The sequence below is a fragment of the Coturnix japonica genome, chromosome 8, assembly GCF_054131305.1.
Source record: "Coturnix japonica strain WE chromosome 8, WE-NBRP24, whole genome shotgun sequence".
Classification (NCBI taxonomy): Eukaryota; Metazoa; Chordata; class Aves; order Galliformes; family Phasianidae; genus Coturnix; species Coturnix japonica.
The window spans coordinates 19302478-19316228 of NC_140670.1; the positions used below are offsets into that span (position 1 = coordinate 19302478).

General features: G+C 35.8%; 1 protein-coding gene across 4 annotated transcripts in view; it reads right to left on the reverse strand.

The window, feature by feature from the left end:
• PLCE1 (phospholipase C epsilon 1) overlaps positions 1–13751 on the reverse strand; it is a 144025-nt gene that overhangs the window by 108251 nt on the left and 22023 nt on the right. For all 4 annotated transcript variants that reach the window (XM_015867102.3, XM_085555158.1, XM_032445620.2 and 1 more), the window contains exon 2: positions 10830–12429. In XM_015867102.3, the coding sequence (XP_015722588.2) occupies positions 10830–12017 (1188 nt within the window). In that variant the 5' untranslated portion in view covers positions 12018–12429. The remainder of the gene's footprint in view (positions 1–10829; positions 12430–13751) is intronic.

Below are 13751 nucleotides of genomic sequence, written 5' to 3' on the forward strand. Positions count from 1 at the left end.
GCCCAATCGTCACACATGCTTGCCCTTGTCACACCATCACCCGACAGAGTACTTCTGTCCATAATGGTTTAGAAAGTAAATGATGACTAACAATCTCTCTCCAAATTATTTTAATTTTCCCAACACTTCTGCTTGGAAGCGCAATCTTTGTATATAACAATCACGATACCATTGGTCACTTCTAAGGAAAAATAGAAAAACATTTAATTTTTGTTAGGACTGGAAATAGGATTTTGTTGTTGGCTTTCTCCTCACCATTTTTTTTTTATTTTTTTTTAATTTCCAAAACTCAAAGGACCCTTTGTCAACTATTGCTTTTATTTTCCTTCCAACTTTTTCATAGAACACTCGCTCCTTTTCACTACATTCTTTCAGTTAACTACCTTTTGTATCTCATTAGCAAATTCTGCCCAGTACTGTTAAATCAGTTTCCACTTCTTTTACTTAATGAAAAAGAAGTTTTTTATTTTTTTTTGTTCTATTGGATCCACTGAGTCACAGCCACATGGGTATTTCCTGTGATTCTGCTTTCATCTTGGCTATTGTGTTTCTTGGCAAACTGGATAAATTAAAATTAGGAAGGATGAGAGGAATTTGATCATTAACACTTAACTAATTAATGAGTAAATCTCCCTTTTTCCCCTGATGAGTACAACAGAAAAAAAGTTACAAGTGTACTATTCTCTATAGTAATATGATGAAATAGACATTTAACTTCAGCCAAAAATACCAGCTCTCTGGAAAGCCTGTTCCAGCCTACAAGTGTAATACTACAAACACGTGCATATCAGTTGTCTAATGTGAAGTTTAAATGCTGTTTCATTCACTGAAAGTTTCACTGAAAAAGTTCCCAAAAGATCACAGAAAGGAAGGAACCACTCCCCATTTCCCTTCTCAAAACCTAGTGAGAATCTCTTTGGAGACCATCCTGGTAAGAAAGTCTAAAATAAAAGTCTTAGAGTCACACACTGAAAGGAAAGGCCTGAAAAGACAACAGGGAAAGACAGAAATAGGGAAGCAGATAGGTGACAGACAAAAAATAGGCATGGGTTACAGTGCCTTCTTCAGAGGAGTAAGTAGGTCCTGGACCTTGGACCTTCACCTCGGACAGGGCTCTTCCTCTGCTATTCATTGATAAGGAGCTCAGTGATCTAACAGATAAAAAATATTTAAAGCCCTCATCAAGCCACTTAGGTTACAGAAAGGACTAAAACACAGCAAGAAGAGTGAAATCTTCATTACTATTTACATGTAGTAACCAGAAAGGTGTTTATGACTCATTCTAACATTTTTAGAAAGAAGTCTTAAAAGAGGACAAGAGACGCTATCTGGACATGGAATAACTTCACCAGAAACAAAAACAGTAGTAACAGAAAGGTTATAACTCAACTTCTGCCCCATCTCTCCTGGTAAAGCTGCCCTGTTTTGTTCTACAAAAACACGCGTATGAATTCAGTCCTAGGATTCAATTAAAATTACAAAAATAAACATGTTCTCTACCCCAATCAGTGTGAAAACTAAGGGGAGATGAGGGAGAACAACTATGATTTAATGGTAACGTCATCATATAGATCACCGATCAGATAAATCAAAATATTCCCATATGGACAAAAAACTTGGAACTGCTTGAAAAACTCAGTCTCACACACCCAAACTCCCCAAGCAAAGTTTCACCCTGCTGTTTCTGATGACGGATTGGTTTTCCTGTATCAAATGAGTTCCTTGTGCATTAAAAACTTTGCAATCTGTGAAAGAACTTCTAGGAAAACCAAACAAAACTCCACCTTCTGAATTTCACCTTAACTTTACTTGTAATGTTGTCTAACATATGCGTTTCAATCTCCCATCATTTTACAAAGGTAATTTTAATTCTGAAACAAACCATTGATGCACTTATCTTCTCAGCAGCTGAACTACTGAGAGGAAAAACAGGAAACAGCTGGTCAAGGCTAAAGTGCAATGAGAAACGGGTTCAAAACTAAAAAATGTGTCAAAAATGATCATAATTTACAAAAGGTTTGATTTGGAAACATTACAATTCCATGGCAAAGAAACAATGAGCAAGCTAAACAAAATATAAAATGATTCACAAATGCCTGTTAATGATGAAAGTCTGAAGAATTTTTTTCACAAAAAAAAAAACAACAAAAAAACCAAAAAACATTCTAGTTGTTACAAAACTGAAATCCATCTCTAACTTGCTATTAAAAAAAAAAAAAAAAAGGAGAAAAAAAACCTCAACAACCAAGAAAAAACTTCTGTTTCCATCTATGCTGCTAAACAACAAGAACATCTATACACTGTTATTTTAAATATGAACATCCTATACTTTCTACCTGCTGGTAATCTCTACACATCTTTTATACATTTCAACCTGGTAAGTGACTTGGTGCCAAAGTGTCCAAAGCCTCCTTTCACATTCATGGCAAAACACAAGAAGTCACTGCTTTTAAGTTTCAAAAGGATACATAAGTTAGCCAGAATACAAGTAAATTTCCAAACATCTTAATGTTTCTGAACTACTCTTTTCCCTCTTTAAGAACACATACATTTTAAAAGCTTAAGTCACCTACTGCAATCTTAAGACTGTAAACAATAGAGCAGAAATCTAATGTTATGGTTTTCAGGGCAACAGCAAGGTGCTTATACAGAGTAAAGCATCTTACATACACACAGGGTCAGAACTATAACTGCACCAAGTTCGTAGCCCGATGCCCTAAGTCTGCTAAGTTACTCAAGATAAATTCCTAACAGTTTTCTCTCGTGGGTCTTTTTCTTGATCTAACTCACAGGAACACCTAGAACAATTCTCCACAGTTCGGACACTTTCTTATGTTTCTGCTGAAAGATAAACTATTCAGAATTGTCACTCAGCCTAGAGAAGAATCTAAGTGTTGATTAGCCACATATTGGAAAAAAAAAAATGACCATGAAATTGGTCTTACTTGGCTTTCACATTAACAAATATTAAAAGTTGGAAATAGCATGAAAAGTGGTTCGTAGGTTGGTTTTTAACTACTGGAAACTTACATCTCTTCTGCAGACTACAGTGCAGCACAGAGCTGCTAACTAAGGTCCTTTAAAAAATTTATCTACAGTACGGAAGTGTTTGGGAGCAATTTGTCTTCTCCAACTCCCAAGTGCACTAATTACCTGCCTCGAAGTCTACAGAACAGATGAGATCACTGTTTGTTTGTAAGGCAGCCAGGACATGAGACTCGAGCCCAGAATGAGGGCTGCCAGGTAGTCTGAACAGTAAAAATGTATGCAATGGATGCTTTCTAAAGGGGTTTTGTATAGACAATTATACAGACATCTTTGTTTTTATCTGTAGGTATAAAACAACTACTTAAAATTAACTTGGTGCACACCTTGTTGTTAAAGTGTTTGATGTAAAATAATGGATCTCTCGAAGCCAGCAGCTCACCTCCATCTTGCATGTGCTCCTTTTTCTCCCTACAGGTCACACTATTTCAACAATAGATTTTAAACAGATTTCAATACAACCAGGATTTCACCCATTCTTTAATATTTTAAGGGAATTCCTGAGCACTAAGAATTAAGATCTCAGTAACATGAAACTAGAGCAGTTAATAATACAGCCTTTGTTTTGCTCAGGTTTTACTAATGAAGGCCTGTGTCTGCTGATGGCTTGAAAACAATTTTCACTGTCAAGAGCGTAAAATCAAAATAATCATGGAGAGCGAAGGAATTATTTCTAAATATGTTAAAAGAATCTCAGTTTATTATGGAATTGAAGTCTAAATTTTGGCAATAGTCAACAAACCTTACAATTACCAGAAAAGTTCTTCTAAATAAATAAATAAATAAATAAATAAATAAATCCTGCAACAAGTCATTTTCTCAAAAAATCAAGGTTGTTTTGTTTGTTTGTTTTTTGCTACTGTTGCACATTCCATACTGCAATAGCAAACTTTTGCATAGGTATATCCTTATTTATAATGCTAAGGAAATCCTAACTTCAAAACAGCAAGAGTTATAAATCCACAGATGAAAAGACTCTTCTGAACTTTATACAAATGAGAAGACAAGAATATGATCTGTAAGAAAGAATGGGCACAAGCCAAGCCAACATACTTTCCTCTCTCATACTCAACCGGGGGATTGATGAGAGAATCTAAAAAAACGAGGTTTCGATCTCATTTCAAAAATGACTGCATCCAGTTAAATTCAAAGTTTAGAAACTTTGTTTCTGTCAAACAATTTGCAGCTCTGCCTGATATATATGTTTTGCAGGGAAGGAATGGCTTTTAACTATATAATTTTCTAGTCAAATTACTAGAAGAAAATCTAAAATGTGGCTGCAAATGTGAGAGTTGTTTGTTTCCAGCAATGCCCCACTTCCGACATTCCCGATGAAAGCTCCGTGATGTCTCACTGCCCTGAGTCATCCCAGTCCCAACTGCTGCACTGATGTAATTAGCTCTGGTTGGTGTGGGAGCACCCTCAGAGTCTTCTTGTCCTTTAACAGTCCAGCTCATATGCAGTTGGATAGTAACTGACAGCTGGATTATGTTCAATTCCTTTTTTCCATTTATTTATGAGTTGTCACCAGCCTGTATTTTCAGCCAAAATTCTTTGCAACCAGGGGCTTCACAACTGCATGATATCAAATCAGTAAGTAGCTGAATAGCCTTATATCTCATGAGTAGCCTTATGTTTCACAAAGGACACCTTAAGTATTGCGGCAATACCAATTATTGTCAAAGTAAGCTTATTCTATTTTATAAAACTTTTCAAAACGTCCCAAGAAGACTGTGGAAAAGCAAGATAAATTGAAATACACATGAAATCTCCTAGGTTCAGGTTTTAGTTATTCACGTGCCAACAGAGCAACCTTTATATGGCACAATTTATTCAAGCATACCAGAGTAGTAAGCAACCCAAACTTTTCAGCAGTTCATGTAGGTAATGAAGATAAGTTAGTTTCACCTGAGAAAGAATTCAGAAGCACGTCCAACTTTAACACTCTAACACTCCAAAATGAACACTTTAATATGCAGCAGGGAGATTTTCTAAAGCAGATCTTCATGCTTCTTTACAGTTAATGAACAGTCACTAGAAGGAAAGTCAGAAAATGTGGAAAAACTGAAGGCATAGTATATTGCTCTTGCCAAGACTCCCACACTATTGGCTCTGACTACCTAAGTATGCTCACAGCTAAAACTTATTGTTCATCATTTGGCCCCAGACTGCTAAAGTCATAAGTCAACTACAAAATAACACAAAGTATTATGAGATTTATCTCTAACTCTATCACACGCTATAGTAATTAAGTACAGTTAAAGAAAACCTCTACGGACAGAGGCTAAATTTTCTATTTTTAAAGCCAGCCTGAACTGGGGTAATGCAACCCAAAGCAAATATAAGTAGAGAACTTCATTTAACAAAGTTCAATTTATTTTTACAGCACTTACTGGAGGGAAAACATAATTTCATGCCTATTTGGCTTCTCTTTCACTTCTTTTTCTTTCCTTTCTTCCCCTCTCCCCCCCAAACAGTCAATTTTGCTAACAAACTATTTTCTTTAAACACAATACTAACTTCTACTCAGAAACAAAGAAATAAAAACCCAGACAGAAAGCAGCTCACCCATATGTGCTAACTAGTTTAGCATATTCATATAAATCATTAACATGCATGACAACATTAATAACAGGCAAAATCCTTAGGCACTGACAGAAAAAAGTGATTGTCAGAGTGGAAGCGAATCTCTGCTATTTTGCAGATTATTTGCTTTTCCAGTAAACGTTAGACTAGAAATTTTGTTTGCAATGGGGGAAAAAAAAAAAGTCAAAACTTAAATCTGTCAAAACCACAGTAATTGTGAAAGACCACTTTCCTGAAACTATAACATAAAAAGTGTTACATTTTTGGTATGCATTCAAACTCAAAGAGGGGGGAAAAGTCAATTTAAATAACTCCATCTTTTCCATGTGGGGGAAGGAGGAAACAACTATGAGAAAAACCACATAATTCTATCAGAGTAATGATATCACAGTAAACCAAGATCTGAAATTCCTACAGGAACAACTAAGAGAACTGAAAAGTCACAAGAATTTAATGTTTTTTGGCTGCTTTGTGGCTAGGGAAGCTCACAGAGTCTGGTAGAATAATTTCACCCACACAACTACCACCAGGTGATTTCTTGTGGCTACGCACACAAGCTTAGCATCTGTTCTACAAAATGATACCAGCTACCTCAGTGAACCACATTTCTGAAGACATTTCTTCTTCTTTGTATTTTCATTAATACAGGGGGGTAAATGCTTCCAAGTTACTGTTTCATTTACAAGTTAGCACAGATCTTTTAATTTCATAAATTATGTTTTGAATACAACAGATATGCACATATAACTTTCAAGATACTATAAGGTCAAAAAGAGAGTTGCACTACACTGACAATTAAAAGTTACTAGTAAATCCTATACTGGATAAAAGCAGCCATATATGTATTTATCTTTATGAACATACAAGGATTACAAACCCTCCCTTTGATCATAAACATATAGGTTCATGTTAGCATTTGACGTAAAGTGATCCTGTATTTAGTCAGTGCAATTGGTTGTCAAAACATGTTACTTCTCCGACTGACAGCAATATATTCATCTGACACCATCTATCTGGAAATTCATTTCATAAACCAAATATCTGCTGTAGGAGAAGGCTGAAAATCCTAAAATCAAAATCAAATTGAGGTATGTAATTTGTATTTTCAGAAATGCCACAGAGGTATTCAACAAAGAGGCACCCACTGGAGTGGCTGACAGCTCTCTGGAAGGGAGAGCTTAATAGGGTGAGAATTCTATTACAGTATATTAACTTTTCTTTCTTAACTTATTTAGAATTTGCAATTAATTTTAAGTTTAAAACTTCAGAGAAGTGCCATACATTAAGCAGAAAAATATTTGTGTCTGACTCTGTGTATTTAGAAATCTTACCCAAGATTACTCTTTTAGATATAACATTAATTAACAAGAAAATAAAAACTTTGTATCTCCAGAACCTTTTCTCCCTCCTTAAATGTTTTGTTAAGAGATGCCACCAACTGTAGATCAACTTAATGGAAAAGTAGAATTCTTATTATAAGAATCCTTAAATAGCCACATGTAATCAAAAATCCTTGCAGTACATTAATCTGAATCAAAAACCCCATGCACAACAATAGTTAACAGATGCCGAGATATCATAGCAAATAATTAAATAAGTATGAAATCTTCCCAGAAGATAACACTAGACTAAAATTCGTGTTTCTATGTGGAAGTAAAAGTGCAGGCAATTAAGCTTGTTTTAGTTGTTGCTACACTGGTATTTAGCAGGTCAATAGAGCCTAAGCCGCTATAAAGAGTGGACAATGTGTAACTGTGCTAACTTTTATCTGACCAAAGTTCAGCTGGCCAGCAGAACTCTCGCTACTTGAAGCCCAAACTTCTGGCATCACCAGTGTAACCACACAGCAAAACTGGTCCTGACCCTGTAGAATTAGCCTGGGTACAGAGTTCAGCTATTACTAATTGCAACTACATTGTTGCATCTGCCATCTGGAGATCCTGAGGTCGTGTACCTGGCTATAGGGAGTCACTCAATAGGACTCAAGAGTTTAACAGTTTAGTCAAGAGCAGGCCTGGCCAGTTCAGACATACAACATTAATGCTCCGGCAGTGCATCAGGAAAAAAGGAGGCTTGAGCACTAAGAACCTAACATGTCACAGACACAGGTGGTTCAATGTTTCTAGAAACTCTGGCTTTTAAACTTACACACACTGCTAATATGATGCAGCTGAGCTAAAGAAGCAGCTGCATTGCAGGAGGCCAAGCAAAGCTAATGCAAATGCTTGCACTCCTTTCTTCCATGGCAAATTCTTCATATTTGGGAGACTTCTACGATAGATTACTGTAAGGAGCCTGCACATCTTCGCTGCTCCATTATTGAAAAGCAAATTTCCCTCAGATTCAACAGCTCTTCTTGTCTATTGGACCAGGGTAAGCCCTGCACCATATACAGTTGCAAAAACTACATGCAAAATGTTAAAAGTTATTCAACAATAAATCTTCTCTGTATGTAGATACAGTGCATAAATTAAGTTCATAGGAGTACAAATTTGTATTTTAAATCCCTATATACAGGAATTGTGCTACATTAAAAATATATGTATTTTCTATATAATCCCAAGCCACAGACCCACCTCCCTATGTAGGGAAAAAAATAAATAAATAGCAAAAAAACAGTTCAATGTCTTTCCTTTATTAGCACTAGAATTTTTATGTAAGGGATATGCACAAATGAGAGCCACATTTTCCTACTTAAAACATAAAGGTCTCTATTGTTCCACGCTATGCCAGCACTGCTATGAAAACTTAATTTCTCTGACTTTTTCCCCTGCAAGAACAGAAGCACTGTTCACTTAGCTGTTCCAAACAGAATGCATGCTCAAAGGGTGAGATAAGGGGAAAGGAAGAACAGATTACTATATTCATTTACTACTTATTGGTATGAAAGCTTCCTACAAATGATTATATCTCATTTTAACCCACCATGTATGTGCAACAGGTCCATGTGTTTGTCACACCCACTGAGTTAATTTCCCCGTTTGTGTAAAAATACCTACATGGCCAATATAAGCCACAAACACACAAACATCACTGCAGAAATAACACACCAGTAAAATCACAGGAAACAGACCAAACACTTGATTCATACTGTACACTAAAGACATTAAATACAGTGGTTCCTAAGAAGAAAAATATTCATTTTTGGGGGGAAAAAAAACGTACATAGAAATGTGCATTTTAAAACTTTTTTTTTTTTTTTTTTTTTTTTAAACAAAACACTGCAGTGTAGTTATACGCTGTATATGTTATATAGTTTGTTAATCCTACTGTAGCAAAGAATTTCCTACTTAAGAAATTGTTCAGCAAGAATATCTATTTCTGGGTTAGTAAAGGCACTCTTACAGAAACTGCCTGATTAATTCCCTCACACCCTAGGACAATTCAGTATGGTGTGGCAGAAGTGTGAAGTGGTGAAACATTCATGCACATGAAAAGCCAAAAAACCCCAGTCACATCAGAAATGCCTCACGAAGAAACCTAAACACATCCTCACCTTTCCATACTTAGATGAACAGAAGTAACCCCAGACCTCAGCCACAAAACTTCTCCCTTTTCCCTCTAAAAAAAACTTACAAAGAAAATACAAACACACTGAGCGGATACCATGTAAGATAAGTACGTGGCTCATATTAATTCCTTCATGGGAGTGTGACCATGCACCACGCAGTGCACATGCTGTGCCAGCAAGTTTGTGCTTTCACAGATTAGGACAGTAAATACCACAATAATGAACAGCACCATAAACTTGTGCCACCTGGCGTTAAACAAATAATATAGATCTGTTCATGCAGCTTTTCAATCGTCTATTTAACTGGAAAGAATGTCTTTGAAAGACATGAGGAGGGCAAAACTGTCACGGAGTTCCTGAACCATCAAGTCCATTCAACTGTAGCACTGACAAAACATCACATAATCCATTTCTTCATTTTAACAAGTTCCATCATTGAAATAATTCATTTTTCCACAGTTTCTGTCCTACTGAAGACTGTTCCAGAGTCTCATCACTGACTGCTAGAAGCTTCTTCCAGTTCCCAACTTAAGTGTACTCAGGACCACTTCATAAGCATAGCTGCTTATCTGACCTTTACCATGGTTTATCTCCCTCTCCTGAGATGTTATTCATACATCTCAACTAAGAATCATGCCCTCTATTTTGCTAAGCTAAGGAACCTCTCTCACCTTAGTCCTCCAAGATTTTCTTGCTGTGATCATCCTGCTCACTTTTCTTTCTCAGCAGCCACATTCCAGATTAATCCTTGAGTACCAACAGCCAAAACCCCTTTTATAAACTCCATTGACAACTACTTTATTTCTACCACCACAGAAAACCTTTCACTGCTTAATTTAAAATACTCTATTCTGGATGTGCTGTTATTTCCACAGTAACATTTTAGGAATTTATTGTTTCAATTCTAAACTTAGAAAATTTTGCATTATTTATTAAGAAAATAAAAATTTAGAGCTATAACTATGCATTATTATATTGTATTGAACCACTATATGATTTTTCGCGCAGAATAATTATAAATATCTGTAATTATGAGAAAATACTGTATTTCTCAAAACAACTTTTTCATTATGATCTAACACTACATACTTACCATTAAATAGAATTTATTCCAGGGAATTATTATAGTGTTAATATCAATCAATAATATTATTAATAATAAAAAATTATGAAATTTTTAATAAACATATACACGCCCTATAAATTCATTTGCTGTATATAGCATAGTATATATTAATATGTATGTGTTTATACATGCAGACATGTATAAATATAAATTTATATGACATTCAGTAAATATATATTATGTATATAATATACAGGTATATTATGAGTTATTTATATATAATAAGCATATTTCTATAGAAATTCATACATATTCATATATGTGTATCTATATAAAATGTGCATACGTACACATTTATAATATACTACACATTTAGATCTGCACATGTATAACTTTCGTATAAACCTAGAACTATGCATTTTGCCTCATGCAAATCTTAAACTCGACTGAGTTCCTAAGGACATCCTTCTGAAAAGTGGTGTTCAACGTAAGGTTCAGCACGGCCACGTAAAATACCCTATTGTCACTATGTTTACAAAGTGAAGGCATTTTAATAAATGAAATGTTTTCATGTTAGCAAGACAAGTGAAAACAAAAACAAACAAATTATGACAAGCTTACCTCATACCATAAAGATGTCTCAAGAAAGGAATTAAATTCCCACTTTATTAAGCTCTGAATTATAGTTAGCTGTTCTGTTGTAATCCTAGAATGCTTTAAGCCACTGCTGTTTTTCCTCTGCTCAACGTAATTCCAAGCAACAGTTCCAATGTGTCCTGAAGGTAAAGTCCTAACAATCGCTCTCATTCCAGTATAAACTGATTTTTTAACCTCCTTATCATTTTTACAGAAACGTCTTATTAATAGTGTGGAACGTTCCTTTTTGCTTCTAAAAAAATCCTCTTCCATCCCTTCTTCACAGTTATCATTACAGTCTTCAAAATGGCTCAGAAAGGGCTTTGAAGGCATCCTTCCAGTAAAGTTATTTCCAAAAAAGCTGTGACCTGAGCACGCCACTTTAACCTTTCGTGGCGCTCTTTCCAGACAGAAGTACTTATCCCTTAAAGTGTCGTCATACAAGTGTTGCCCATGTTCATTTTCACAATTATTTGTCAACTCCACTAACGTGCAAGTGCATGCAGGGGAGCCAGTAGTGCTACTGCTGCCAACACCTACTGGCTGTAAGCAGTCATTCAATATGAAACCATTGTGCAATTTGCACAAAGCCTTTGATAAATTCCTTTCACTTGCACAATGAAAGTGAAAAAAGGCTACTTCATCAGTTCCATTGCCATCACTCTTATTTACCGCTGTCTGGCTTCTTAATGAAGGTCCATTCATTTTCAACTGAATTTCAGCAAGCATCGCTCTTTCCAGTGAAACAGGTATTCCAGTTTCTAGGCATGCCTCTCCCCCTGCTAAAGGGCCACAAGATTTATACAACTGACTGCATGGGATATTGCTCTTGCAGTTTTTCTGCACAATGTTACAGTTAATGTTAAGAAATTTCACTGAATCGGAGATGGCGTCGTTCTTCTCCCAAAAGTTTTCATTAATATTGTCATCGGTCATTTGTTTATTCGTCAAAGTGAATATTTTGGGCACCGAGCCCTGCAGACTTTCTTCTTCTAGTCTGTGTAAATATGAGACAGAGCGTGTGGTTTGCCTTCCTGGACTGGTGGTGTGTCTTTTTATAACACTGGTGTCCAAAGCATTTTCAGTATTTTCATCCCCAGCTGACTGAGCAGGTATCACTTTACCCTGCACAACAGAGACCAGAACAGAAGCTGTCATCTCTTCAGAGGTCATCTTGACAGTCTTTAGTGGCTGAATGTGTGGTGGGGAGGGAGTGTCTACCAATCCTCACTCCATTATTTCTGCATAATAAAAGAGTCAGTGCAAAATAATCAAGAAACACATGATAAAACACACACTGACTACTTGATCTTTTTGAACCAGAGAAAAAAAGAAACAACTTTGTTGTTGTTGTTTTACTGCTGGACTACCCAGGCTCCCTTGGTTGTATGTTACTGGCAACAGATGCAAACATTTTTAAACCAGCTTCTTAATGTGGTGTAGCCTTTCAACTTGTCTCTTCCTACAATTAATTCTTCTGTCATATGTAACACATACATTGCTGCCTCAGGTTGTAGAAGACCAAACACGTAATCCATGCCAAAGATATTTCCACTTCATAGCACGCCCAAAAAGTTGAGGTTTTCTGTAAAGAAAAGAAAAAAACATGCATATTTTAAATAGAATTTGTGGCATAAAGTCCATCATCACAGTTATGACAAAAAGAAACTGTTTTGGTGTTATGCAGCTTTTGTTCTCAGTAGCCTTTGTGGCGTTACTGTGCAACCATGAACAAAAACACAGTTTTTTGCCATAAGTTTATCACTGACAGAGACAAGCAGGAAGGTAAAGTAAGTTAACGTGCTAAAGAATTAATTAAAAAAATAAAAATAAAAATAATGAAGGCTTAAAAAAAATCGAAGTGATTCGACGTGTAAAAATTATTTTATTACTATTCCCATATTACTCAAGTTACTATGATTAACATTTTATTTTAATCTTAGAATATCAGCTTCCATCCTTACTGGTTGCTGATCTTCATCCAAAAGTAGTTAGCCAGAAATCAGAAGATAAAATGAACTCTTTAGTTAACAGGATATCTTATATGCCATTTTCTCACAAAATTAAATGCTGAAGTGCAACTAAATGCAACAGTTCTCCAGCAATTCATCTCATGAGAAAGCAAAAACAAATTCATTGAAAAGTTACATTCAGATAGAAATATGATGACGTAAGGTTTGATAGCATTCTTTCATTTAGAATATAATTGTAGTTAATGCACACACACACAAAAAAAGCAACTTAATTCTTAAAACAAGGTTTCAATTTTACTGATGTAACAACAGAAGAGAGGGAGAGCTGCAAAGGAAAGTGACGCTGACAGAACAAAGAGCCACAAGTTTCACATTCTCCACACATTACAACACTCGTGTGTGTGCCAGAGCAGCCTGAGGAAGGGAGACCCCAATCCTGGACAAGAGGAAGTTTTATCATCAGAAAGTAAAATAAAAGCTGGAGTTCGCAGAAGAGTTGTGGAGAAGGAGATAGCAGTAGTTGGAAAGAGCAGCAGGGGAAAGGAATTAAACTAGGATCATACAGTTCACAAAACATCCCATAACACAAAATGCTGTGACAGTACAACAGCAGAAGAGGTGCATTAAGAAAGCGATACATAAGCAATTCCTGAAGTCCCACGATGGACTCCATGAAAAAAGTTGTATCCCCATTTTCATTTTAGTTCAGTTTAAATATTTCATAGTGTGGATTTTTGCTTGGATTGTTTTTAGGAAATAATACAAACAAATTCCAAATCTCAGCAATAATTTTATCCTAACATTTCCCATCCTTTTTCCCTGTCCTTGTTCAAATCCCTAGGAAGCAACTTCCATAACTTTTCAGACCACACACTTAAAGAAAACTGAGAGCAACTCATCTAGACATGCTTTGATACTATTTCTTCAAGCTTAA